The following is a 25,636-nucleotide window of genomic DNA, read 5'->3' as shown; positions in this document are numbered from 1 at the left end:
ATAACCCCAAGCCAAAAGCACACATGCAGGCCAGATATAATAAATTTAATAATACAAATTAACATGGAAAAAAAAAAAGAAAAAAAAAGCAATCTTGCTGTGATTATTTGAGGAATTGTGCCATCAATATCCAGATGACACGTAGACTGTGAGAAGAAGAAAAAATAAAGGGGGTGTCCACATACTTTTTGACACTTAAGACACACTTAATGTTAATTTATTTTCTTGCACTGCACAGGTCTTTGTGTGTATTTGTTGTTGTTGTTGTTGTTTTTAATGATATCTGGACATCTCCGACGTGACCACACGGTGGCAGTAGGCACGAGCGGCGCTCGCGTGCAAGCCAGCCCGAGGACCGAGGAAGAAGAGTTGGCGCACACAATGCACTTGCACGGCTGACAAGGGTTGTGTCTCCCCGATTTTCGCGATAAATTTCCGATTGAGTGTAAACTTGTGAAAAGGAGGTCCGGCAGCAGCGGAGCCGCGTCCGGTCCTCTCTCCGTAACACACTCTGGATTCGGTGAGAAAAAAAACCAAAAAAAAGAAATCATTTGAACCGGAAACGTCGGCGAGCGGCTCCAACTTCTCCTAAACATTGGATTACACAGGCTCGCATGAAGGAGCTGCCCAGCCCGGCGGGGGCTCGGCCGACACCCTCGTTTATGGAAATCGACACCGAGGCTTTCAAAAACGGGGCCTTGATTTTTTTTTTTTCCCTTCTTCTTTCATGATGAGCGGAGTTGTGTGAAGAAGCGAGATATTATCACTCTACGGGCGGATTCATAGTTTAAAAAAAAGAGCTTCTGTATTCTTCCTGCTTCCTTTAAAAAAATAAAATAAATCAGAAATGATTGTTTGAGGCGAACAGCTGGCTCGGTGGACGCTAGCTAGCCCGATGCTAACGTTACGTCTTTCTTTTGATGTGAATCGAACCGTTTCTTTCGGCCATTAAACGCTTCGGCCGGGGGGGGAGGTCGGTCTGTCGGCCGCGGGGGTCTCCGTCAGCTCCACGGCCCGCTGCCCGGCTCGTCGGTCCTTTCCCGGGCACGTTTCCAGAATATAGTTTTATTCTCGTGTTTTTGAACGTCTTGACTGTAAATCGCGTCGCGCTAGCCGCGCTAGCCGGGGAGCTCGTCGGTCAACACCTCCGTCGGCTCGCTGCGGTTCAAACGGATCAAACTCTTTATTTTGATTTATTTTATAACTCCTCGGATCGGGCGTCAATTTGACAGCAGCTGTCAACATTTCCGTGAGATGGTTGACATGCCCGGAGAAACGTCGGGTGTTCCCGGCCTCGCTAACTAAGCTCTCTTTTCTCCCCTTTTTTCTCTATAAATTGTCATCGTGTGCAGAAATTAAGGACATAATTTGACAGTTTATTGTCTCGAGTCGTGTCAACGGTTGGCGTGATTTTAATCCAGTAATCTGCCCCGCGGGCGGGTGTTGACTCGCTTTGTTCTGTTACACAACTGGACGTGTCCTGTGTTGTTTTTTTTGGTTGTTTTTTTGTTGTTTACATGCGTTATAACTTCTGTGGTGATCGGCTGGACGGCTCGGCAGCTAGCTCATGCTAGCCCGCTACCAGACGCAGCCGGCGGCGTCCTGACATTCGCGTCCCGGATGTTTTAAAAACTCCATGTGGATCCGAGTTTGTGTTCAGAATTAATTTGAAATGACTCTAAAATTTCGCCGAAAGAAAGGCGCTGACGCCAGCAGACTGTTGTCGGAGGACGGTAAATAATCGCCACTGGTTCCATTAACGCCATTTTAACAGGGGGGGGGTTCCCTCGCCAGGGCCTGCGTGGTGGTGGTGGTTTATTTGCGGTTCGGTGCCCTTCCGCCGGACCGGGGGACTTGAATAAAGTGCCTTTTGGTCCTCACTGGAGTTACAAAAGGAGGTGGCGATTGATCATGGAGGGCCCGAGCCGGAGCACTGGATTCAGGCAGAGCCGACGATCCCGTTCACAGCGCGACAGGGAGCGGCGGCGGAGGAGAGTGGACCTGGCCGAGGAGCGGGCCACATCCCTGTCCTCGGGCTCCGATCGGGAGGCTTGTGGGACGAACAGTGTCCTGGGTCCCGGTGGGAGACAATGCCGGCCCGGTTTTGGGAGACACAGGCCTCCGCGTCGGAGGAAGAGAGAGTCGGTGTCCTGCGAGGAGGAGATCATCGATGGCTTCTCTATCGCCAGCTTCATCAGCCTGGAAGCACTTGAGGTAAATATCTTGGATGTGGCGTGTTATTTAGTTATTTATTTCATTTTTTTACACCCTCCATCAGCTGTCAGTCATCAAATTGCATCTAATTCCCACGTTAGTTATTAAGCCCAGTGATTGATCACTGTTTAATATCGCGTGGCAGGCAGTTGGCTCAACCCTTTCCTTTTAATTTATTTAAATTGATCGTGGAGTGTAGAGAGCAGTGGGGATTGAAACCCAGATGACTGTTATAATCCTTGTCCTCTTCACCCCTCTCCATCACGTCAAACCATGCCCCCCCACCACCACCACCCCCAGCCAGAGGTGTGAAAGGCTGCACATTGAACTCCTCAACTCTGGTGCCATTCCTTGCTGGGAGAAAAACAAACCACTCAGGCCGACCCCAAACCCCAAGGCATCCTCTGATGGGTTCTGGAGAGGCCTCAATTATTCATGTTATAATTCCGAGAGGTGCTGATGGGCTCCTGAATAGCTTTTTTAAAAAATAAATAAATAAATTTTAAAAAAAAAGGAATCCATGAGAAGAAATAAATTAGTTTAAATGAGTATTACCTAGCAGCTGTGCTGGTGTTGTCAAAGTACTTGGATTAGGGCTCTTCACCTCATACTTTTGTTTTTATTAATAACTCGGGTCAGTTGTCTGCCCATCGAGACGGGGCAGGAAATTAAAGTCTAAAATCAGGGGAGTTCCCACTGTGTATTTAGAGCTCCTTTATACATCATACTTTCATATTTGTATAAAATGACTCCCATGATGACACGCATGAGGTGCGAGGCAGCAATCTGCTGCAGAGAAATCATCTCTTAAATACAAAATAATCTGTTCAGGATGGATGTGATGTCTTTCGCTTGGGACGTCCGCATCAGGATGGGAAACCAAATTATTTGTCAATAGGTTATGTCGTAAAACTGCCCATTTACACACACACACACACACACACACACACACACGTGTACAGGTCCACTGCTCTCCCGAGTACCATGATTTTACAGTCAAATGACCCAGTCCATTTCAGGATTGAAAAAAAGCAAACTGAAATCTCCCATCGTCCACTGGTGGAGCGCATCAAGTTCCTTAAGTTTTTCATTTCCTGCTCGACTGTATTTGAGAAACTAACTGCCTGCAGTTACTCTGACAAAAGATAAAACATGAGCACATTCACCAGTTGGACGGACGAGTTACGACCTGCGTTTGTGTTGATATACCTGCACCTATTGCTTTTAAAAAAATTTTTTTTATTTAAAATCTTTTCTACAACAGATATAGCGCAATAATTATAGATTTTTAAGCATTTAACTAACTGGATTTAAAACAAGTTTTGGTTTAAAAGTAATTGGGGAGCGTGTAGTAACGGCATCAGAAAAATTCCAGATACTATTACATTGCTCTTGTTTTATTGATTGGGAATCTTTTCACTAAATACAAACAATCCCCTGAACTCACGATTTTTCCCCACAACATCTTTTTCTAGGCTTTGAAGAAGTACTTTCTTCAAACTATTACCAACCATTTTAGCTTTTACCCCCTCAGCAGAGACTGAGCTATTAGCAATTTGATGACATTTAAAAAAAATTTTTTTTTATTTGATTGCAATAATTTCGAGTGCCTCAAGATATAACACTTTACAATACGTCACTGGAGAAAAGCAAAAACAATAATGAATTTGTGTGATAGTGTGTTAATCATCTCACTACTCCTCAGATTTGTCTTCTGACCCCCCCGGGGGAAATAAGTGGGGAAGATAAATAGTCAGAAAGATGAGAATCTCAGTACCTATTGTGGATTTCTGTCTGAGATGTGTTAATTAAACTCTAGAGTATTTTATTTTTTTGTTTGACATATTTTATTTTTGTTGATAAATGAACACAATATTAGAAACCCCTTTTGAAAGTTTGAGGTCAGATACAACACCGCCACAAATTACACTGAAAACACACCGTATAATTGAGTCTACACGCAAACAGCTGAAGTAATAGCTTCATGCAAGCTGTATTGCATTACATCATTCTTTCTATTTTTGCAATCACTCAGTAAAAAACTACATAAATGAGGTCTGTCAGGACATTTATTAGTACGCGGCTTGCCATTGGTCTCAGGCATTTGTATTCGTGCTTATTTGTAGACATTTAAACACAGATTTTACTAAAAAAAAAAATTCATTCCCCTCCTTATCAGATGGACTGTTCTTTGAAGCCCAGTCAGCGCACTGACATGCTGGGGAGGAGGAACAAGGGGAAGAGAGGGCCGGAGGAGAACGGCGGAGGGCCGCTGTCGGAGCCGGAGGAAGGACCCCCGCACAGCTACTCCAGCAGCTGTTGGAAGAGCAGAAATAAGAGACGGAAGATAGAGGTGAACACGGAGGTTATGGAGACTCTGCTTGGGCTCTAATGTTCTAGTTGAATCTCTATCTTCAGCTTGTCATCTTAGATGTTGAGCTGATTCTGAATCAAATAACTGTGTTGTCATTTGTGTCGTGCCAATGAGCTCTAGATCCTGCTATTGAAGATAAACCAGTAAAACTTGTTCACACTCACGCCTGCCATTTAGGATGAATCTTTACAACCAAGCAAAACGGCTCATTTTTAATCGCAGTAAATTATGAAATTCAACTGAAAGCCACTGGAGCTAATATTATGTATTATTTTTTTCTAGGGTCACCCTTTGGAAACCGGCTATATTGTAAGTTTCTTTTCTAATATTGTAGTAACGCTCATGTATATAAATAAATATTCTAATAGATGTAAACCTGAATGTTTTCTCCCCTATTTTCTTTCAGTGTGACACTGAGAGTGATACAGGAGACAAGGTGTGTACTGTTTACTTGTCATCTCATAAATATTTATTCTTATTAGGTAACGAAGACGCTGCGACACCGATCGTCATAGTTTCTGCACAAACTTTGTTGTCATTATGTGGAGTAAAAACAGCAGACAACACAACATATTTTCTTTTCAGAATTTTAATAAGTCACTGCTCCAACAACAGATTCACATTTTCACTTTTGATGTGGTGTAAGGAATTTTTTGTTTTGACCTTTGTTGAAAACAGAGTATCACTAATAAAATCCTTCTTTTGTTTACCCATGCAGGCGTCCGACAACGACATGGATCCGGTGTTCACAGTCAGCACTAGTAAAGGTTTGAGAAATTTATGACATGATTTTTTGTTTTGTTTTGTTCTGCTGCTTCACATTCTCGAGACGATGTGTCAGTCATACGGCGCTGCCAGGCTATATTTAGATCTTAACAGAAAAATTGGTTAAATAGCCAGGATTGTTTTCATTCTTTTATCATTACATTTGGATTCAAAGGGATGTCGTGGCGCTGGTTTAAATCAGTCCTCTGCTGCTGTTCAGATACAAAAGAATGCAGCACACAGGGAAGGTCATTAAATGGAATTAAATTGTTTGGTAATCAGGCTGAATTGGGTTTCTGTGCTTCAGATAAAAATATGATGGAAAAAAACAAGGACAAAAATATAATCTTTTATCGCACTGTCACATGAAAGGTCTTCACAGGTCGGCCCAGTTTCTGGTACAGCGTTTCTGCAGGTCTTGTAAAGGTCTCTGATTTTAGTTTCTTTAAAGTGTCTTACAATTCGCACATCATTTTGTGTGTTATTTTAAAGCAAAAACTAAATCTTTCCATCCATTTTCTGCTGCGTGTCCAAGTCTGTTTAATTAAACATTAATTGATTAATTAATGATACGATTAGGAATTTTTGTAGCAGGGAGCTTGAAAGATTAAAAATTGTATCTTACTGTTGGAAACTCCAAAGGGAATATTTTAATATGAGGTAACAGGCCAGAGTTTGGTGTGCAATAAAAAGGAATAATGAATGTTGTGGAAACACTGAACTTTGTAATAGCATTGATTTAAAGAAACAGTATTTAAGGTACGTCTGTCACATCTGGCTGATACAGTCCGCTTAATGAAGTGACTGTTGGCCCCGACATTCATCTTTAATTTTGCATTGGGTCTAAATGTCGTCAGGTTTATGTCAAGCTAAGGTGTCTTTCACCCTTAGCTCTGTATCACTCCTGTCATCCTATGATGTGCAGTAAAAGTCAAAACGCTAACTGTTGTTGCCCCACCCCCTCAGTTGTGGATCCCGCCCCCTCAAACATGGGCACATCCGTGGGCAAAAGCTGCCCACCCCTGCCGGCCCGTTGCGGCGGCGTCTCGCGGTTGATGGTGACCCCGCGAGTGTCCGGCCTGGAGCGAAGTCAGGAGAAAAGCCTGGAGCTGCACTTCCCGGATTCTGTTTCTTCTTCTACCTCTTCTGCCCCCTTCGCTTGCCTGCCATCTCACTCCCCGGTCACGGCCTCAGGCGCGGTGCCGCGGCCCAGCCCCATGAACGGCAACAGCAGTCGCCACAACGGGAGCCCGCCACTCTCCAAACCCATGCCCTTCCTCACTCTGGCTGGACGATCCCACTCCATCTACAACAACATCAACAACAGGTCGGTCATCGGGTCATCGTATTGAAAGTTGAACTTGAACTTGAGTCTCGTGCGTGGTTTTTAATGTTCTACTTTTTTTCTTTTTCTTCCTTTCCTCTCAGGAGCAGCACCCCAGTCAAACCTCCACCCTCTGCTTCATCTGTTGCGTCTTCCTCGTCCTCCATGCGGCCCCCGACTCCCTCCACCAGTGTGTCCCTGCCTTACTCAAGGAGCTTAGGATCCTCAGGGCCCCTCCGACCCCCGTCCCGAGCCAGCGCCGGGGCCCTGTTCACGTCCTCACCCGGCCTGCCTCCAGTTCCACCGCTGCTACAAGGTCCCGGGCACTCAGCAGCAGCAGCAGCAGGTACGGTCGACAGAAACGCTGCACTTCACTGCTGTTACAGTCGTTCATGGGAACACAATGACTCACGTGACAAAAATAAACCAGACCCAGACTTCCTCCGGGGGCTGTCTGATGTTTTGAGGAAGTTCTATATTGATGATCTAAAATCTAATCACATAAGCACAGCAGGTTTGTGTTGATAAATAAAGCAGAAGCTGCATATTTGTGTCATGAATTTGATACAAACCGTGTTTTACTTTCATTCATTTTATTTCTGTCCTTAATTTCCGACACCCTCCACCTCCGATCAAGAATTCCCGGCTCAAAACTTAATACTCCCGTCTTCTTGATTTCCTCAGAGCGCGAGGGCAGACGCAGCGTCCCCGGGGCCGAAAACAACGCAGCAACAGCGGGCCGCTCCACTCCCGGCGGCCCCTCGGCGTCAGGCTCCACACCGGGCTCGTCGGGCCGGACATCACAGAACCAGCCGAGCATCCCGCCGCTGGCCTTCCAGTTCCATCAGCACAACCACCAGCACCAACACACGCACACGCACCAACACTTCACGCCCTTCCTGCACCCCACAGCCACCGCACCGCCTCTGGTGAGATCCTCTGAACATCTGGGTCATACTTTTCCACAAATTCCAGTGTGGCTGGAATGTGGAGTATGTTGAGGTTTTTAAGATGTTTTAACCCACCCACTGTTTTTTGTCTTGCAGTTTGATAAGTATCCAGGCAAAATGGACGGGCTGTACCGACACCCTGTGAGTAACTTACTGTTGAAACAACAAGTCTGAGAGTAGATATTAGGTTTTCAAAAATTCACTAGATTTAAAGTGATTTAATCAACCTGTTCAGCTGTTTACTGGCTGTTAACTTGTGTGTGTGTGTGTGTGTGTGTGTGTGTGTGTGTGTGTGTGTGTGTGTCAGTTCTTCCCACAATACCCGCCGCCCTCAGTGCCGAGCATTCAGCCTGTGATTCCTCCCACCGGGCCTTTCAGCTCCTTGCAAGGAGCATTTCAGCCAAAGGTGAGAAAAACTCTCCTTGTGTCTTTGTGTTTCTCATTCCTGGGCGCCCATTAGATTTCATTTTGTCTGAAGGATGTCTCGTATTACCTGGTGCAATGTCTTTTTTCCTCGTGAAAATGGGAACCATGTTTGATAGCGATTAGAATGTCACAAGCACTCGCAGTCAATCTGCCTTTGTGAAGCTGGTTTCAGAATCTCTATCCAGAGTAAAAACATGAGAAATGGGCGCTGAAACAGAAAAGAATAATGCCAGCTACAGGCCTGCAGATCAGTAGGTTGTGGCTCATGTGTTGTGTTGTGCTGTGTGTGACAGCCTCTTGTCCCTCAGGGAACGGGTCCTGATTTAACAGCACGACTCGGGGTTGTGCCTCACCACCTGCAGCCCAAAGACCCCAGGGTAAGAACGGTGCGCTCGCTTCAAAACGTGTCATCCTAAAGTTTGCATCTTTCATTATTCTGTTTCCATATAACTATAGCTGACGATGCATAGCCAGTTTAGGCTAGGATGTGCTGCAACATAGGCGGAGTCAGTGCAGTAAAGGGTGCAAAACAAACTACTCCTGATGAAGAGTGAGCCGTGTTGATTGAAAGTGGTTTCACACTTCTGTTCTTCTTGTAGCTAACTGATCCATTTGGGACATCGTTGAAAATCAGTAATGTAAGCAAAAAAACAGATGTTTCTGAATCCCCTTGGCTCCTTAAAACCTTCAGCCTGTTCTACTGCCTCACTGCTTCACTCACTCTTTGCACTAATCTCACTTGTAATCTTGACTGCTACTGGTCTATCCTCTGCCCTTGCACACCGTTAGATATCTCAGACCCAGAAATTACCCTGTGTATAATATACGTGGTTGTTCTTTTCTTGCATCCCTTCTTATACATATTTTTTACTGGCTTTTTTTTTTCTTATATATTTTCAAACGTACACTGAGCCTCTAGCAAGTAGCCATATCCAGCTGCAACCCCCCCCCTACCTTAATCTTTTGTAGAGCCTAGATGAGATATTTCTGAACTACAGGAAGAAGATCTGACTCTGTGTGCAAAGGCTTTAAAGCTGTACATGCAAGATTTATGGAATAACACAGTAAAATATTCTGAATTTTTTGTGCCGTTCAGAAACATGGAAAATGGTGTGCTATGCATGTATATGTGGCCTGGATGATTCTGAACCATCAGAAAAAAGTAAAGGTAAGTGTTTCTTACTGAAATCTATTCATGATGAAAGTAGATAGACAGGAATGTTCAAATAGGAACTGTTTTGACCCCTTTAGGCTCCACGTTGACTGTCCCTTCCCATTTTTTTTAGATGATGCAGGCTGATCCTCACAAGCTGGACTTCCGTAATGAGCTAATGGCCCGTTTTCCTGGATCCGGGGGACTGGGCCAGCTGGGGCCCATGGGAGGACCTCTGCCTCCCACTCACGACCTGACCAGACCTCCCAGTCTGTTCTCAGCTGCAGGTGCACGCCTAAACATCTTTGTCTCCTTTCAGAAAAGCTGGCTGAATTTTATTTATTTATTTATGTATGAGAAATTAAAAATGTTTATTTTTGTTTGTGATCATTTCTGATATACTACATGACAAATAAGATAGTTGTGAGTGCTATTTATTTCCTTTTGTGTCAAAGTATTATATCGCTGCTTTCATATTTGTGATTGATGTCTTCAAAGAACTCATCAGTTGCCGTTGATCATTGTTGGTCTTTTCATTTATTCCGTCCTCTCTCCCTCGAGGCTCGACAGCTCTTGTTTCATTGCTGTCTGAGTCGGTCTGTGTGCGAGTAGCTTGACGCGCTTGATTGGATTACTCATGACACTTTTTGTTTTGTTTTACTACTTCTCTCCCTCAGGTGCAGTCAATCCGTCCTCAGCTCCTTTCATCTCTCCGTCGGCGCCACACTCCTCCTTCCTGGCACCGAACGCACACTTGGGTAAGAGGCGTTCAAAACCGAGTGGCGGGGTGATATTTGTTGCGTGATGTTCTTACTCGCGGTGGCAAGTTTACATAAGATTAGTTAAACATTGCTTTCATTTATTGAAGTTACCAATATATTCCTGCTATTTGGTTGTTCTGATCACTTATCTACAGAGTGATTGTCAGATTTATAGTCCCTAAACAGGTCGAGCCAGTATTTCACAATAATAGCCTTATTAAGAAATGATGGGTTTCTTCTTACTAAAATGCTAGAGGGCTTTTAATTTGATAGTGTTTGAGTTATTGTGTAATGCAAAAAAAATGATTTTTTTTTTTTAACGGGGCAAACAGTAGCGGATCAAAATGAGCCTTTTGAGTTGGCATCGTGACTCAATAAATACACCTTAAATTTGAACATGAACTTTGACCATTCGACTTGTTTTTATGGACTCTCTTGAATGACATACACTTTAGAGATGTTTAGACCTTTCGAATACTTTTAAAAATGTAAATCAGTTTCAACCGGATCGAGAGAACTTCAAATAAAGTTTCGCAGTGCGCTCCAGCAGCACTATGTAACGCCATGAAAGCGTGTATCCACGCAGTGCTCCTGATGTTTGTCTGTGTTTTAGATCCGTATGGCCGATCCCCACCCTTCACCCCGCTGGGAGCTCTGGGTTCTGGTGCCTTCGGAGGGCTCGGCAGCCCGACACTGGGTCAGTCTGACAGTATCTCTGCTCCTGAAGCACAAAGCTTACAGGATTGGTTCTGTTCTGTAATTCTGTCCTCATATGTTGAGCATACATGGGCGTTGAGACTGGAAGTGTTAAAGCAACACGTGGCTGCTTCGGTGAGGGTGAGGGGGGAGCCAGATTGCATTTTTGGTCTCGGCTCTCTGCATCAGCATCCCGGCTAAACTGCCCTCACTTAAATCAGTGAGCGCTTGTGTTTGTTTCGTCGCCCTCATTGGTTACAGTAGTAACCCCTCTTCTCCACACTGACCATGAACTGATCCCTTCCAAACATGACTCCACTTTAAAGGAGGACAAAATCTGCAGTCAAAGCTAAAGAAAGAAAAAAAAAAAAAAAAAAAGGCTTCATCAGTTTGATTCAGTCAAGTCGGGTGTAAATCTTCACCCTGGCTGTTTTGTACCGATGACAAACATAGATTCAATTATCAGGGAGGTGTCTCGTTTCTGTGACTTGGCAAGGAAAATACTGTCTGGGGAACCAGTGTTTCCGGGGATGATAACAATAACCCGAGTATATTCTGTGACTCATTTTAGCATATATTTTTTTTATACATCTGAAAGAACGACAACGTCCGCCATCGATTATCCAGTGGACGATCTCCCCTCGCTCTACCCGTCCCGTACCTGTTAGTTTGATATTTGTGGTCGACGTATGTCCTTAAATAAATTATATTGTTGTCGTTACAATAACATAACAAGCGTCGTTGTTGTCAGTTAGAGTAAAATTAGCTTCACTTCACCTGTCTGCGCTGTACTCCGCTCCCTGTGTGCTACAGCTCAGCTCTGAGACAAGCTGTGATTGGCTGTGCTGGGCTTTTTTCATTGATGTACCAGGTTGGATGCATTAATTTGAGTTGCTATGATGCCTGGAAGCAGTCCAAATATAGGTTTCACAGATTAAACCTTTTTTTTTTTTTTTATTTAATTTAATTTTTTTTAACAACTACACCAACCTTTGTACATGCTGTTGAAGAACAAGTTAAGAATTAAGAAATTGACTTTTCACTTGCGTGTGTTTGTACACTAATTTGAACTGTTACTTGATAATCATGCTGCTCAGGATAATATTAGATGCTAACAACCAAACCTGATGTAAAGTCTGTGATTTTTATTTCCACAAGACGGCATTAACTGTTTTTTAATATAATTAATTTAAAAGTTAAAGGTGAAAACATGTATTCCTTCTACTCATTGACCACTATATGTTTTTTTTGTCTCTTTCGACTGCAGCAAGCTCTGTGTTTGGCCCTAAAGACTCACCTGCCGGTGTGGTTGGGGGCTTGTCCACCCCCAACCATCACGACCCGTGGAACCGTCTACACGGTGGGCCATCCGGGTTCCCCCCAGGCCCCAGCTGGGCTAAAGGGGCAGACAAGAGGGACGAGAGGGATCGAGGGAAGGACGGAGAGAGGAGAGACATCCCCCACATCAAGGATGAAAAGGACAGGTATGACACTCGACTGACTTTAAAACTGACTTTTAAAATGGAAACAAATAGATTTAGTTTTTTACCCCGATTTAATGACTACAATAACGTACTAATATAATGGGATTTCAGATTTCACATTTTATTCCACAATAAAAGATATATTTTACTAAACACAAAACAGACATTTCCTCTAATATATCTACTAAAATCTAAAGTCTGGTTGTATTTAAAATCTAAAAATATTTTATAACGAAACAAAATTAATTTTTTGACGTATATATACGTCAAGTAATCAGCACTGATAACTTTCCATATTATAGTGCAATGAAATGAGCGCTATTACCGGAGATACTGTGCGTGAAAGAGTGGTTTTAAGCACTACTATTTTAGGGCTCCTGCTTTAATATTAAAATTAACTTGACTGTGTAGATTAAAAATGTTCAAGCTGCTTTCAGTGTCTCAGCCTGAACTTTGGACAAGGGGTGTTTTATAATACCGGCGTATTTGCGTGATGTAATTGTCGTGACTATTATGTTTTGCAGAGACAATATGCTGTATGGCCGACAACCTGTGAGAATGTCTCCAGTCGCCCCCTCCTTCAAGGCCCGCAGTAGCACCCCGGTCTCCCACATCAACGGCCACAGCAGCAGCCTGGGTGGGGGCGGAGGGCCGATCGAGGACCTGACGCGCAGCTTAAGTAGAGACCGCGAGCGAGACCGAGACGGGGACAAGAGGCTAATGTCGACAGTGTCTTCGAGGGGGCCTCCTCTTGTTTCTTCGTCTTTAGTAGCAGACAGAGACAGGCCGCGGTCTTCCTCATCTTCTGTCCTCACTACTCCCCCGCCCTCCAACCGCTCGGCCCCGTCTCCCATGGACCTTTACCCCCGCCCACTGGGCCCGACAGCACACGGCCACCACAGCGAACCCTCACACTCCCAAAGAGACGGTAACCACCCCGCTTCCTCCGCAGCGTCCACCTCTGTTACTTCTTTGTCTCAGGCCAAGAAGTCTGACCGGACCACGACGCCCGTCTCCAAACCGCCTCTGCTCCTCCCGCCAGTTAAAGTGAAAGAGGAGCGGAAAGAGGAGCCGGAGCACATCCCCATCACCCATCCTCCCCCGGCACCCAGCCACACCTTCGACCGCCCCAACAGCCACCCACACCACCACAGCTCTGGCACACCTTCCTCTTCCTCTTTATCACTGACTCCCACTCCCGGTGTTCCCCTCCCACCGCCTACTCCGAACCCTTCTTCCCACCAACACCTCTCCCTGCTGGACCGCTCGAGGGCCATTGAAGCATTTCTGGGGAGCACAGGAGGCGGTGGGTTTGTAGTGGGTCCGGGGGGAGAGCGCTTCCACCACGGTCCACATCCAGGACCACCGCAAGGTCCGCACAGCTTCACCTGGGACCCCTGGAGGGAGCTTGCAGCGCAACATCAACATCAGCATCGCAGGGAGGCTTTGGCACTTCGGTCAGACCCTCACCTCGCTCTGCGAACCGATCCCCACCTGGCCCGGCTGCTCCAGCACCAGCGCCTTCTCGAGGCAGAAAGGGCTGCGGCTGTAGCTGCAGCGGCGGCGGCAGCCAACCCTCACCACCCTCCGACTTCTACCTCGAATGCCTCCTCTGGTGTTCGCCCGGAGTACACCCTGGTGGCCCATCACTTCGACCGGCCCCATCATCTCGGACCCCCAGGAGGTGGGCTGATGGACGAGGAGCAGCGTGCCCAGATCCTGAGGGAAGACTTTGAGCGGGCTCGCTACTTTGGGATGCACCCACACCTCCCTCCTGGCGCCCACCTCTCAAGCCCCTCCCATGCTGCTACTGCCGCTCACCTGGAGCAGCTCCACCCTGGCCTTCTCTCCCACTCCCTCCCTCCCGGAGCCCAGCACCACGCCGGCCTCTACTCCCGCCTCGGCCATCTCACCCATCACCACGTGCCCAATGGCATCCTGGCAAAGACCCCTGCAGGCCTGGTGGGAGCTCTGGCAATGGGGGCGCCGCCTCCACTCATTCCGTCCATGGCTAACCGGTCGTCCACGCCCCCCCGCGGTTCTAGACTCGGGCCAGGTGACCTGGCACTGTACAGCGCCCACAAAGACGGAGAGTCCAGATAGTACAGGGACAACACTGGTGGAGTTTAAGGGAAATGTCAGGATCACTGTGCTGCTCTCAACCTGCCCCCTTTTCCTCTTGCAGACTACTAAACCCTGCCCTTCCAGTTACACACCCAAACCAGTGCACCCCCCCCCCCTTCCCCCCACTCACCGCTCCAAGAAAGGGTGACGGTGACTGGCTGGAGGTGGCGGTTGGGAGACAAATGCAAGACTTGGAATATGCCCAATGGTTCTATCAGTGCAATTTAAAGGTACATGGTTTCTGTGCATCCTTGGTGTATTTTTTATTTTATACTGGCTGTTGGTAACTACAGCGCTCAGTTTTGAAAGCTGTAAGAAGAGGCAGAGGAGAGCTTTTTTTTTTTTTTTTTTTTTTTTTTTTTTTTTTCCATTTGTCAGGTGAATTATGATCCACGCTTTTTTAGCAAGCCTTTTTTTCCGGGCGGATTGGAAACGACTTCCAGAGGGACGTACTCCTCGAAGACTCGTCCGGGGGGGAAGGGTGGGGGGATTCATCCTCAGCTTGGTTAACTTATGGGATATTATAAAGCCCTGCTGTCCTTATATCAACCCTGCTTAGGTGTTGTGGATGAGGGTTTCTAGAAACACAGTGGTAAAGTGGTGCTCTCTGTTCTGTTTTTGTGTCCCTTTTTTTTTTTCCCATTGTGAAAAGACAGATTACAGACGACACCATTTAATTCAGATCATGAAGCATCGTACCTCAGTTTCCTGCTTTACCCAAAAATCTAACTCCAAACCCTTGAGCTTCACTCATAATGAGATTCAACCTCTTTTTGGCTTGTTTTTTGTTTTCAAAGGATGAATGGCGAAATGAACTGTGCTACACTGTGTGAGTGAACACAGTATTTTAGAGCTTCCTGTAACTGTTTCCCAGTCTCCTCTTGACTATATGAGCAGGACCAGATTATAGTAGTCTAGAGAAATTGCCTTTGTAATTATTATTCTTAACATTAATTATCTTCTATAATAATAAATATATTCACTGTTATGTTATTTGTCATTGTTTCGGGTATCAACCAGTACTCTCTCTCCCCAGGTAGTAATATGTTTCAAATCATGCAAAAGACAAAGCAAAAGGCTTGCTTCACAGCGAACGCTCATGAATCGTGAACATGAAGCTGTATCCATTTGCAACCTCTGGCCTCTTCAATGATCTCATCTTATGACTATTATGCTGAGGGAGGTTTGCCTGTGTGTCATTGGTTGTGTGTTATATCCATTCGGGACTATGGGAGCCTTGTACATTGAACTGTCGAGTTGTTTCATCAACAAAAGTAAGTTATATACATGGATAAGCGGGACATCTGCTGAAGAACTGAAAAAAAAAAATATAAGGACTTGTGTCTAAAGACAACTAGACAGTGGGTATCCTGAGAGGGAAAAGACTGGGTCGATTATTTTAATATGACCATTTTATACCTTTCAAACCCCTCCCCTAGAGACCACAAAGATTAATTATTAAATGAATTGTTGTTTACTCTGTTGTGTGGGTCTTTTGTTCTGAATCTTCAAATTTTTGTAAAAAATAAATAGTTTATTAGAGGTTGATAAGATTATTTTATTCTCAATCCATACATAGTTTGGTCTGTAAATTATCTGAAAATAACAAAACACAATTCCCCAGAGCACAGTTTCACATATTTGGATTTCAATATTCAGTTTATTGGAAGAAAACCAGTACCAATTCACATTTATGGAAGCTGTATCAGGGATCTTTTTTTCAGTTTTGTTGAAAATATATATTTTTTTCCAGTTAATTGTTAATGCCTTATCATTAAATAACATTTTATACTTCATATTTCAACTCGGCTACTTTCTTCACACACAATCTGACAGACACCTGAAATTCCCCTGTGATTATTATAATATGTGATCCAGACCAAAAGGGAAATAATTAATCCTACATTTAAATAGACAGCTTATCAGTAACAAGGAAGTCTCACCTATCAAACATGCCTCAAATATCAGTTTTCTTTCACCATAAATTTACCAGAAACATGTGTATAATAAGCATAACTGGTCGCACAATTATTTTTTGTTGACCACTCAAGGATGAAACGAAAATACCACAAACATTTTTTTGTTTTGGAAGACATGATCACATTAACAATTTTTGCCGTTTGAAAAACCCTGAGTAAACCAATCGCATTATAATATGTTATCAAGCAAACGTCTGTCGACTAAGTAAAATATTTCTGATTAGTAGTACTCGTTAAACAACGCCGGTAAATAACGTGCAAAACTATCAGAAATGTCAAAATTTTCAAGTGGCGCGCTTGACAACATCTCGCGAGACTTCCTGTGTTCTGTACATTGTCAGCAGCAGCGGACCTCCACCATTTCGCTGCGTAAAGTCTCCTCCCCGCGACCGCTACATTCTGTGCCGAAACCCAGTCTCTCCCGCTCCGTATTTTAACTTCTTCCCACAGACCTAGTGGTACCTCGTTGGGTACCGGGAGACAGTTTGGATTACTGGCATCACGGATTGAGTGCGATTTTACGCGGATGACGACTCCTTCAACGAGAATTTAGTAAAAGAAAATTGGTCGGAAATTTCAGGTAGGTGGGAACTTAAGATGGCGGCCTTGAGAGGGAGGGGGGCAAGGAGGAAGTAATGGGGGACTCGAGGGGGGGCTCGGACTGACGAAAGGACGCAATCGGACTGCATTTCACTCGGTAGCGTATTTTCAGCAGACTTGAGGACTTCTGCTGATGCCACACTGAACAAAGATAGGACGCCGAAACGCAAAGCCGTAGCACGGAACAAATTACAACCGAAACGGTCAAATAAACCACCGTCGAAGCCTCATTTCCGTACTGTCGCTTTTAAAGAGCCAGCCGTTGGACGGTGCGGGTCCCCCCGAGCCCCCCGTATAATCATTGCAAAATTTATATGGAACTTTATAACAATAGTTTTTTTTTGCTGTTTTGCATATTTATGTAAAAAGTATTCGTTATTGGAGCTCGAAACGGAATAATATTTACTAATTTATTTTTCGGTTTGAGAGAGATTTGACCCCACGCCATGACGTCACGAGTGATTGTCCCCCCACTGTCGTGCATGCAGAAGCGGGTTTTAATGCGACTTTTCAGATGTGTGTTTTTTTTTTTTTTTGGTCTCCCCGTGAAGTAACTTATCAAATGTCTCGGCATGAAGCGGAGCTTCTTTGAAGCCGGAGCATTACATAACTGCGGGTGGGATGGGGCGCCTGCGCATCAAATGAAACGCACCCGACCAACTCTTCCAGCTCGGCTCGTTAGCGGCAGGCTTTCCCCGGTGTTATTGTACGAGCTAACCGGAGCTAGCGGGCTAACCACAGCAGCCGAACCGGCAGCGTTAACCTCTTTTAATCGGGTGGCTTTTTAAAAAAAATAAAAATGTATTTTATTTTTATGAGTACCACGGTTTCCAGCCTTGTGGTTATCATCGCCACTCTCGGATAGAAATGGAAAGTCGATTCATGTTCCACATTTATCCACGCAGCCAGTGCACACACACACACACACACACACACACACAGCTGAATAAAGAAATGATTCCGGAAGGTAGAAAATCAAATTTAAATCCATGTGGCGACAACGAGCCACGATGCATTTTTTTTTTTTTTACGAGCTCATACATTGAATGACTGGAGGGCCCGCGCGCTCGGTCACCGGCTTTTAGCTTGAGAGCGCGTGCTGCAGGATCCCTAACATCTTCCTGTGGGCGACTGCAGCAAATGCAACTCGGAGCTGGCTGCTCGTTCAGTGCTGCTCCGAGGAGTCTTTTCTTTTCTTTGATTGCTGCTGCAAGATAACCCACTCAAACACAGCCGCACACACCGGCTACGGTCTTAGCAGCAGCTGGCTAGCCTGGCTACCCGGGTGTTTGCTGCTGCTCTCGTGACGTGACATGTTACTCAGCGTCCCACACATTGTGGGTATTTTTGTTTACTAATTGAATATCTAACATATCGGGTTTTTTGTGTGTGTGTGTGTGTGTGTGTGTGCTCGCAAAACACACTGCATAACTTATTATCCTCGTAGTTGCTGTGCAGTGTGGCAAGACCGGTAGCGCGCGCTTCATTAGTGTGTTTAATTGTGTAATTGCACATTTAATTTCTATGATAAAGTTACAATCCGTTTCTGTCTCTTCGCTTCCTCAGAATATGTGGAGGGGACCTTAATTTCAGCATCCTGGAAGTAGAAAGCACAGAAGATCTGCGTCTCACACCACAGACAGGTGAGAAGTTGTTGTTGTGTGCTCACACCTTATCAGATCTGACTGTTCTATTATATCCAACATTTGGTTATGACTTGCTCCTGCAGTTTCTTTTGTCCTTTGGCATTTAGTTGACAATTTTCTTTTAAAAGCAAAACAAAACACATATTCTCATGAGTCTTTTGTAAGCTCAGGAGTTGGACAGCTGGTAGGCGAGGGAAATACAATGTCCTCTATTTTAATAAAACAAAAAACACAATACCATATCAACTCTGTAGCTTTCCTCCTTTTTTATTTGAGCTGAGCTATTTTTTTTTTTCCTGTCTTTGTTTTTATTTTATTTTTAAACTTTGAGCAAATCACCCACTTCATCCAGACACCTTGCTAACAACCTGTATCCCCTCCAGGTGCAGTGTGTAGCCGGGGCAGCACAGAGGGAGGAAGCTCTGGGGAGGAGGCGGTGCGGCAGCACGCCTCTCCGGCTGTGGATGTGCTGGGTGGCAACCCCGAGGCTGCACACAATGTGGCTGGGGAGTCACCTCGGCATGCCCAGCAGCCGGTCGCAGCTGCCCCCCGCCCGGTCCCTCCGTTCACCAAACCGTCCACTGTGCCATTGCCGGAGAGCAACGACTCAGCATTCCCTGGCATGGAGAACGCCCCTCCAACCGCCTTGTGTGACACTCTCCCCATCAGCAGCGAGTCTAAGGACATCGTCTCAGAAGAAGTCCTCGCTGAGGAGAGTGTTGCCGAAGCTGTCGGAGTTGCGAGATCCTCGCCGACATCCCTCACCGAGGACTGTAGTTCCTCTGCTGAGATGCAAAGGCTTCCAGCTCCCCTTTGTCCTCCTGTCGCCTCACAGATTGACAGCACAGTGCAAGAGCTGCAATACGGGTCACAAACTGGTAAAGAGGAAAGCCACTCAAATAGTCAGACAAACCAGATTCAGCCACAGAGAGAAGGTGCTGGAGACGTGGTTGTCGCGGGGACAAAGGAGGAACAGTCCGTCGCCTCGGAATATAAACCAGAGACTGGAACAAATATCGAACTGGGTGGAAAAGAGCACACGGGTGGAAATATTCTACCACTACCCCAATCTCAAATCTGTTTCACAGCCTCATCTCCCTCTGTCCCACAATCAAGTGTTGGTATTAAAGTCCAAGACGCCGCAGAGCACGTGGCTGTGGAGCAGTGCGACGGGGATCAGCTTGTCCACGCAAATCAAAGCAGCCATATTCCTCCGTCAGGTGCTGCGGAGCAAGCAGGAGGTGACCAGGACTCTAAATCGTCTGCGCTCCCGCCACCTGCAGCTCATAACAGGGAGATTAAACAAACTGACCTGTCGGAAACACAACCGAAAATTATCAAGGAGGTCTCAAACGATGCCAGAGAAATACAGAAAGAGAATTCTTTGGAATCAGTTGAGACCTTTGAGCGCGTTAAAACGCTCGTCGACACACAACCTCATTCAGCGGAAATACTTGAGAGCCCGAAGGCAGGAGAAACACATCCTGGATTACCCTCTTGCCCCGGACAAGGAAGCTCGGTGTCCAGCAGCAACAAGGAGAGCTGCGATCCCCACGAAGGAGAGCAGGTGGAGGGGCAGGAACAAACTGACACGACCACCGGCTCCTCATCTGACTCCACAATGCTGCCAGAGTGCTCTTCCTCGCAGGAGAGTTCCTCGAAGCCCTCTGCTGGGTCCCCTCTGTTCGACACGGGCGTAGTCGTCTCGCTGCAGGCGGAGGAGGTCGTCAAAGCGGAGACGCCTCACACCCCCGATCAAGCCCCCGCGCCGGAGACGTCGCTGATCGCCGAGCTCGTCCACTCCGCCGACGCCCGGGAGATCGTGGTCGTCAGGGAGGAGGCTCATATCAGCGGGGACTGGTCCAACATGCACCTGAATCAGAGTTACCTCCTGCAACGAGAGGACGGCAGCGTCTGCGAGGCCGCCGTCGTCAACGAGCTCGGCTCCGAACTCCCTGCCGAGGAACCAAAGCTGTACGAGGAAAGCGTTCAGGCGGACGTGGAGTTGGACTCGCAGCCCGTGGAAGTGTACGAGTTTTGTGGCCTGGTGGAGGAGGTCGCCGAGGAAACGGTCTGCGCCAGTAGCAGCGTGCAGATGCCTCACTCCCCGGGATACGAGGTGAACTTATTCAACGCGTTGATCGAGAACTCCGACGAGTACACCGTCAAAGAGGACCTGGAAACATCTATTCGCACAGTTAATGAAAGCGGCACCATCATTATTTCCCAGCAGCCCTTGCCTTCGTCGAGTGATGTGAATCAGGCCTGCTCGAACAATAATTCCCATAGTTTGTCCATACAAAACACAAGAGTGGCTGCCGTCGGACAGCGTTTGGTGTTAGATGCTGGCCAAGCTGTTGAAGTGGCACACTCGAGTGACGTTTGTTTAGTAGCTGCAGTTACATCCGAGTCATTCGCCATTAACAAGGCGGACACCGGTGCACCGACTGGGACGCACTGTTCACAGGTCTGTGCAGAAGTTTCAGACCAAACGCAGGTGAATGATTCTGCTGTTGCTCAAACGATTCCTTCGAAACAGGAAGCAGAAGCAACAGCTGGGTCGTTATCTCTCCCACCACCAGTGGTTACTGTTACTGAGGAAGGCGCGGGGTCGCGGTCCACCGTTGCTGTTTCAGTACACGTTTCTCATATAGAAAACCGGCCCTCCCTAAATCAGACCCCAGGAGTCACTGTTGTAAGTGCCACAAAGCCTGAGGTCTGTGTTTCTTCTCACGAAGGGACCAAAAAAACTCCCGCTTTGACAGAGACTCCATCTCAGAGTACCCAGAATGTTTGTGTGTCCTCAGAAACCAAACCAGAGGCCGTCTGCATCGCTCTCCCCTCTGGTGTTGTAAATCCAAAGCTGCTCCTTCTTAAACCGGGAGAAACTGCTCTCCTGAAACACCCACCCTCCCTTTTGGCACAGGTGTCCAAGCAACAGCGTGCTGCCGGCAAGCTGGCCAATGCTCACAGCTCTTGGCCTGGCACGGTGTCCGAGGAGTGCCTTCCCCGAACTCTCTCGGCAGCCGCAGACTCTTTGTGTGCGTCCGTGGCTCTTAACAGTCAGACAGATCAGACGCAGCGCTCCGGCAACGAAACGTCAGCGGCGGCAGCTCCTGTCCGACTACAGCGGGCCGCAGCGAGCGGGAACGTCGCTCCGCAACCCGACCGGACCGCGTCCGTCACCCCCGCAACTCCAACAAGCAAATCTGAGGCCTTAACTGTAACCAAAACTCCCACGAACGAAGCCGACCCCGAGTCTCGAGACGTCGTCGTCGCACCTACCGATGTCACCCCACCCGCTACGCCCCGCGCAGCGTCGGGGGGGAGGGCGTCCACGAGTTCAAACGACCCCGTCAGCCAACCCGACTCCCTCTACGCGGAGGAGGAGAGCGAGGAAATGGAGCAGGAGGAGAGCGAGGTCCAGGAGGCCACCTCGGGGCAGGTGAGCAGTCCAGAGGAGGGCAGCGACGAAGAGCCGGACGCCGACAAAGCGGAGGGCGAGATGACCACGCCCTGCTCATCACACAAGGTATCATCATTTAAAGAAATCTGTTTATTAAATCCATTTTATTAAAGACTGAAAAGGAGGAGTGTGAATAAAAGGAGATTTGAAAATGAGTTTCTACATCATGACAAGTGAAGCATTGAGCCTCGTAGTACTAAAGAGTTGGTCCTTGAATGTCGAGGTAATTGTGTCAGACTCCACTAAACAAGGACACAGCTGAAATGTCAAATCTGTGTCCGAACACTTTGTGATTTAAGACGAGGAAAAACGGAGTTTATTCGGGATTTTCTGGTGCATCTTAGTGTTTTAGTCGAAGCTCATCATTTCTTCTCTGAAAGATATATTTCGATCGGCACACTAAAGCCGTTGTAAGGTCACAGGTTGTATTTGTAGTTGTGCAGTTGATGAAGGCATTTTGAGATCTTTTAAATCAACACTGGACCTGAAAGGACGTATTAATAGCCGTGTTAGCTATCACACCAGGATCAGGTATGCCGGTATGCTTTTATCCTGGGTTCAGGCAGCTGGGAATTTGGAAAGTTTCCATTTGGGAACGTCCCACAACACAGGAACGAAAAGGAGCAAAGGATGGCAGTACTTGTCGTACCTGACATTTCTACACGTTTTGATGAACACGGCCAATAAACAAGTATTTTACCTTGTTTTCGAAGCGTGTACGTTTTTTTCTTTCGCCACATTAAGCGACCTCAAATCTACTTCTCAGAATTCCCAAAAATCTCCCACTTTCCCGAGCTGGATGTCCCGGGTTCGACAGGTGTTCGGGTGCACTTTCTAATTAAAACTTTCCTGCTTCCCAGCTGCTCACAAACGCACCACGACTATCGTCATTCTGCGAGTGGCCGGTGTTTTTTTATTTTAAATTTTTATTTTATTATGTAGGGATTCATTTCTTTTAAGTTGGACTGCATGCTAAGCTATGTGTGTTTTCCAGCATGGGCAGAGCAGCACAGACAGAAAGGTGCACTGGTCCTGACAGGCTCACTTCAGCTTCATCAGCTCCTCTCTGTCACTGCAGGATTTTAACACAACGAAGCATTCAATTAACCGTTGGCTGTTTCATGAGTGACTGACTGATGTCCAGTTTATAACTCTTCATCTGCCTCTTTCTCAAACCCAACACATGCATGTGGCTTTAATCCTAGTTAATATCATGCTTTTGCCTTCATGGGTTTATTTAAAAAAAAAAAAAAAAAAAAAGAAGAAATTTCCTCTTCATCCTTCTTCCTAAACTTCCAGGTTCAGCAGTGGATAGCGGATGGAGTCACCGTGAACTCTTCCCCCGTCTCCCCCTCCACCTCCTCGTACCAGGGTCCCTCAGCCACCACCGATTGGTCCACGCCGCGACGGGAGAAGTCCTCGCCTCTCCGGGGGCCTCACGGCAAGTTCGTGTCTCCCGGCTCCAGCTACAGCTCCTTCTCCCCACCGGATCAGAGCTCCTCTCAGCGGCCCCGCGGGGAGCGGCACACGGACATGGCGGAGCTGGCCAAGCATGTGAGTTCAACCCAAGACACTGTTTCAGCCTTTTTTATTTTTTATTTGACCGAAGTGGAGCTGCTTGAGCTGAGAATCGATGTTTAGACCGTCAGACATGTTGAGTTCTGGCCCTGAAAGAATACCACAATGTTTCTGGTATTCTTGACAATTCAACAAAATATTTTATTAATAATTTTGAGAACAAACGAATCCAGCAAAATAAGAGTTATAATTTTATGTCAGTTGACAGCATGACAGTTTGCCTTCAGATATTCAGTATGAACTAACATATTACTGTAGTTTGCTCACATCTGATCTCTAATCTAAAATTCTCTCATTTTTCACCTTTTTTCTGACATTTAAAGACCAAACAGCTAATTGATTTGTCAAGAAACGACATGCCTGATGCTTTGAATAGGTCACCTTAGTATGTAAGGTAATCAATAATCAGAACAAATTCAAATTTCAGATCTGAACCTTGATAGAGATCAGACCTTGGCTTAAAAACAAATAAACCGGCAGTTTTAAAGGCTTCCCTGATTTCTCTTTGACTTTAATCTTTGACTTTGCTCGATTGCTGAATGATGCTGAAGAACTACGTTGAGCTCTGCTGTGAAGTTGTTGCGGTTATGTGTTAAAGACACTCACCGCTGCCACTCGTACTATTAACCTGCATGATGGGGGTGGGAGTCTCACCTCCCGAGAGGAGTGACATGTAGTTATGAAACAGAACCGAGCTTAGCGGAGCAAGGTGTGTGGCTGTCTGATAAAAACAAATAATAATAAGTTTATTCATTTGGAAGTATTTTTCAGTGGCCTACTTGTATGAAAACGATGAAATGAAAATGTGATAATGGTAAAAAACCAGCCTTTCTGCAACACAAATGAGCACCTGTGGACAGATATCGTCATCCAAAATGTAGCATAGGTGTAAGTCGACTAAAATTAAACATTACTTTCGTTCGTGAAGTTTGCTGCAGTATGTCAGTCAGCTTGAAACGACGTACAAAGTATTCACCAAAAAACTCCACTTTCATCCTTCAAAGACGATTCTAAAGGAATTGAACCACAAAGTAACAGCCGTGCTTGAGAGTGATGTTCACACACACACAAAAAAAAATCAATGTTTGACAGAGTCCTTTTTATTTTACTGACCGGTTTGTCCACCGTGACCTGCAGGAAGCAGACATCGAGCATCGAACCCAGGCACTGAAGCGGGAGGGCTTCTGGTCAACGAAGCGTCTGACCCGCCTGCCGGAGCCGCCCCGACCCAAAGTTCAATGGGACTACCTGTGTGAGGAGATGCAGTGGCTCTCTGCCGACTTCTCTCAGGAGCGGCGGTGGAAGAGAGGGGTGGCCAGAAAGGTAGGAGGCTTTTACAGTTCACTTAGACAGTCTGAAGCTTTTAGCTGGATAAACAGATCAAGGCCTTCATTTTAACCTGCTGACATTTTTCTTTAGCTACATTATATTTTGACTGTACTTCCGATGGTGTGTTTACCAGGTGGTACGAATGGTGATGCGACACCACGAGGAGCTGAGGCAGAAGGAGGAAAAAGCCAAAAGAGACGAGCACGCTAAAATCAGGAGAGTTGCTTCCTCAATTGCAAAGGAGGTGCGGGCTTTCTGGAGCAGCGTGGAGAAGGTACAGACGAATCCCCGAAACCGAGCAAACAAAACATTCTGCTTCAGTGTTGATCTGCGGAGTCTGGAAAAATCATCGTTTCTGTTTTGATTAGTGTTGTAACAAAAACGACATCCACTTTTCAGACAATGAAATACATGTATACCAATTTAACAAGTGACATTATCAACTGCTGACGTGTGTGTATTGTCAACGTTTTTAGTTTTTTTATTTACATTATGAAGTACAACTCGGCCAGTGCTCAGTGTGGTGGTTTTGTCTTCTTTTTGTGTGTGAAGGTGGTGCAGTACAAGCAGCAGTCCAGACTGGAGGAGAAGCGGAAGAAGGCTTTGGACCTCCAGCTGGACTTCATCGTCGGCCAGACAGAGAAGTACTCGGACCTCCTCAGCAAGTCGCTGGCACCCAGCAGGCCCACCGAACCCGTCCCGAGTCCACAAAAATCTCTGCCTCCTGCTGTTGACGAGGACGGTGAGAAGTTTCCTCCTGCTTCTTT

General features: G+C 46.2%; 2 protein-coding genes across 9 annotated transcripts in view; both read left to right on the top strand.

The window, feature by feature from the left end:
* Window positions 1-384: 384 nt before the first annotated feature.
* On the top strand, window positions 385-15,748 carry fbrs (fibrosin). 5 transcript variants are annotated; one of them, XM_069704550.1, is made up of 18 exons: window positions 385-2,214; window positions 4,394-4,567; window positions 4,871-4,897; window positions 4,995-5,024; window positions 5,307-5,355; window positions 6,320-6,680; window positions 6,782-7,023; window positions 7,362-7,606; window positions 7,724-7,768; window positions 7,935-8,033; window positions 8,362-8,430; window positions 8,653-8,691; window positions 9,150-9,221; window positions 9,340-9,493; window positions 9,884-9,964; window positions 10,581-10,664; window positions 11,931-12,147; window positions 12,672-15,748. In XM_069704550.1, the coding sequence occupies exons 1-18, from the start codon at window positions 1,912-1,914 to the stop codon at window positions 14,248-14,250; spliced, it is 3,870 nt and encodes a 1,289-aa protein (XP_069560651.1). In that variant the 5' UTR covers window positions 385-1,911; the 3' UTR covers window positions 14,251-15,748. The 5 variants fall into 5 exon arrangements, with proteins under 5 accessions (XP_069560651.1, XP_069560650.1, XP_069560653.1 ...); XM_069704549.1 differs by having other exon boundaries at window positions 8,347-8,430; XM_069704552.1 differs by lacking the exon at window positions 8,653-8,691.
* An 879-nt stretch (window positions 15,749-16,627) lies between these two features.
* Window positions 16,628-25,636, top strand: part of srcap (Snf2-related CREBBP activator protein) — a 30,332-nt gene continuing 21,323 nt past the window's right edge. For all 4 annotated transcript variants that reach the window (XM_069704547.1, XM_069704545.1, XM_069704546.1 and 1 more), the window contains exons 1-7: window positions 16,628-16,830; window positions 18,417-18,493; window positions 18,880-22,028; window positions 23,262-23,516; window positions 24,678-24,863; window positions 25,003-25,143; window positions 25,422-25,611. In XM_069704547.1, the coding sequence (XP_069560648.1) occupies window positions 19,119-22,028; window positions 23,262-23,516; window positions 24,678-24,863; window positions 25,003-25,143; window positions 25,422-25,611 (3,682 nt within the window). In that variant the 5' untranslated portion in view covers window positions 16,628-16,830; window positions 18,417-18,493; window positions 18,880-19,118. The remainder of the gene's footprint in view (window positions 16,831-18,416; window positions 18,494-18,879; window positions 22,029-23,261; window positions 23,517-24,677; window positions 24,864-25,002; window positions 25,144-25,421; window positions 25,612-25,636) is intronic.

This window comes from Brachyistius frenatus, unplaced genomic scaffold (genome assembly GCF_029030835.1).
Source record: "Brachyistius frenatus isolate BFR_SWC_R1_liver_20210118 unplaced genomic scaffold, ASM2903083v1 Contig_51, whole genome shotgun sequence".
NCBI lineage: Eukaryota > Metazoa > Chordata > Actinopteri > Embiotocidae > Brachyistius > Brachyistius frenatus.
Note: the sequence above shows the minus strand (reverse complement) of the source record. Positions and strands in the feature narration are given on the sequence as shown.

Excerpts from the sequence above, each read along its gene's own strand:
- fbrs (XM_069704549.1), top strand. The coding sequence starts at position 1,912 with ATGGAGGGCCCGAGCCGGAGCACTGGATTCAGGCAGAGCCGACGATCC. Across the intron at positions 5,356-6,319 it reads CACAGTCAGCACTAGTAAAG|TTGTGGATCCCGCCCCCTCA; the intron begins GTTTGAGAAATT and ends CCACCCCCTCAG. Across the intron at positions 8,034-8,346 it reads AAGGAGCATTTCAGCCAAAG|CCTCTTGTCCCTCAGGGAAC; the intron begins GTGAGAAAAACT and ends TGTGTGTGACAG.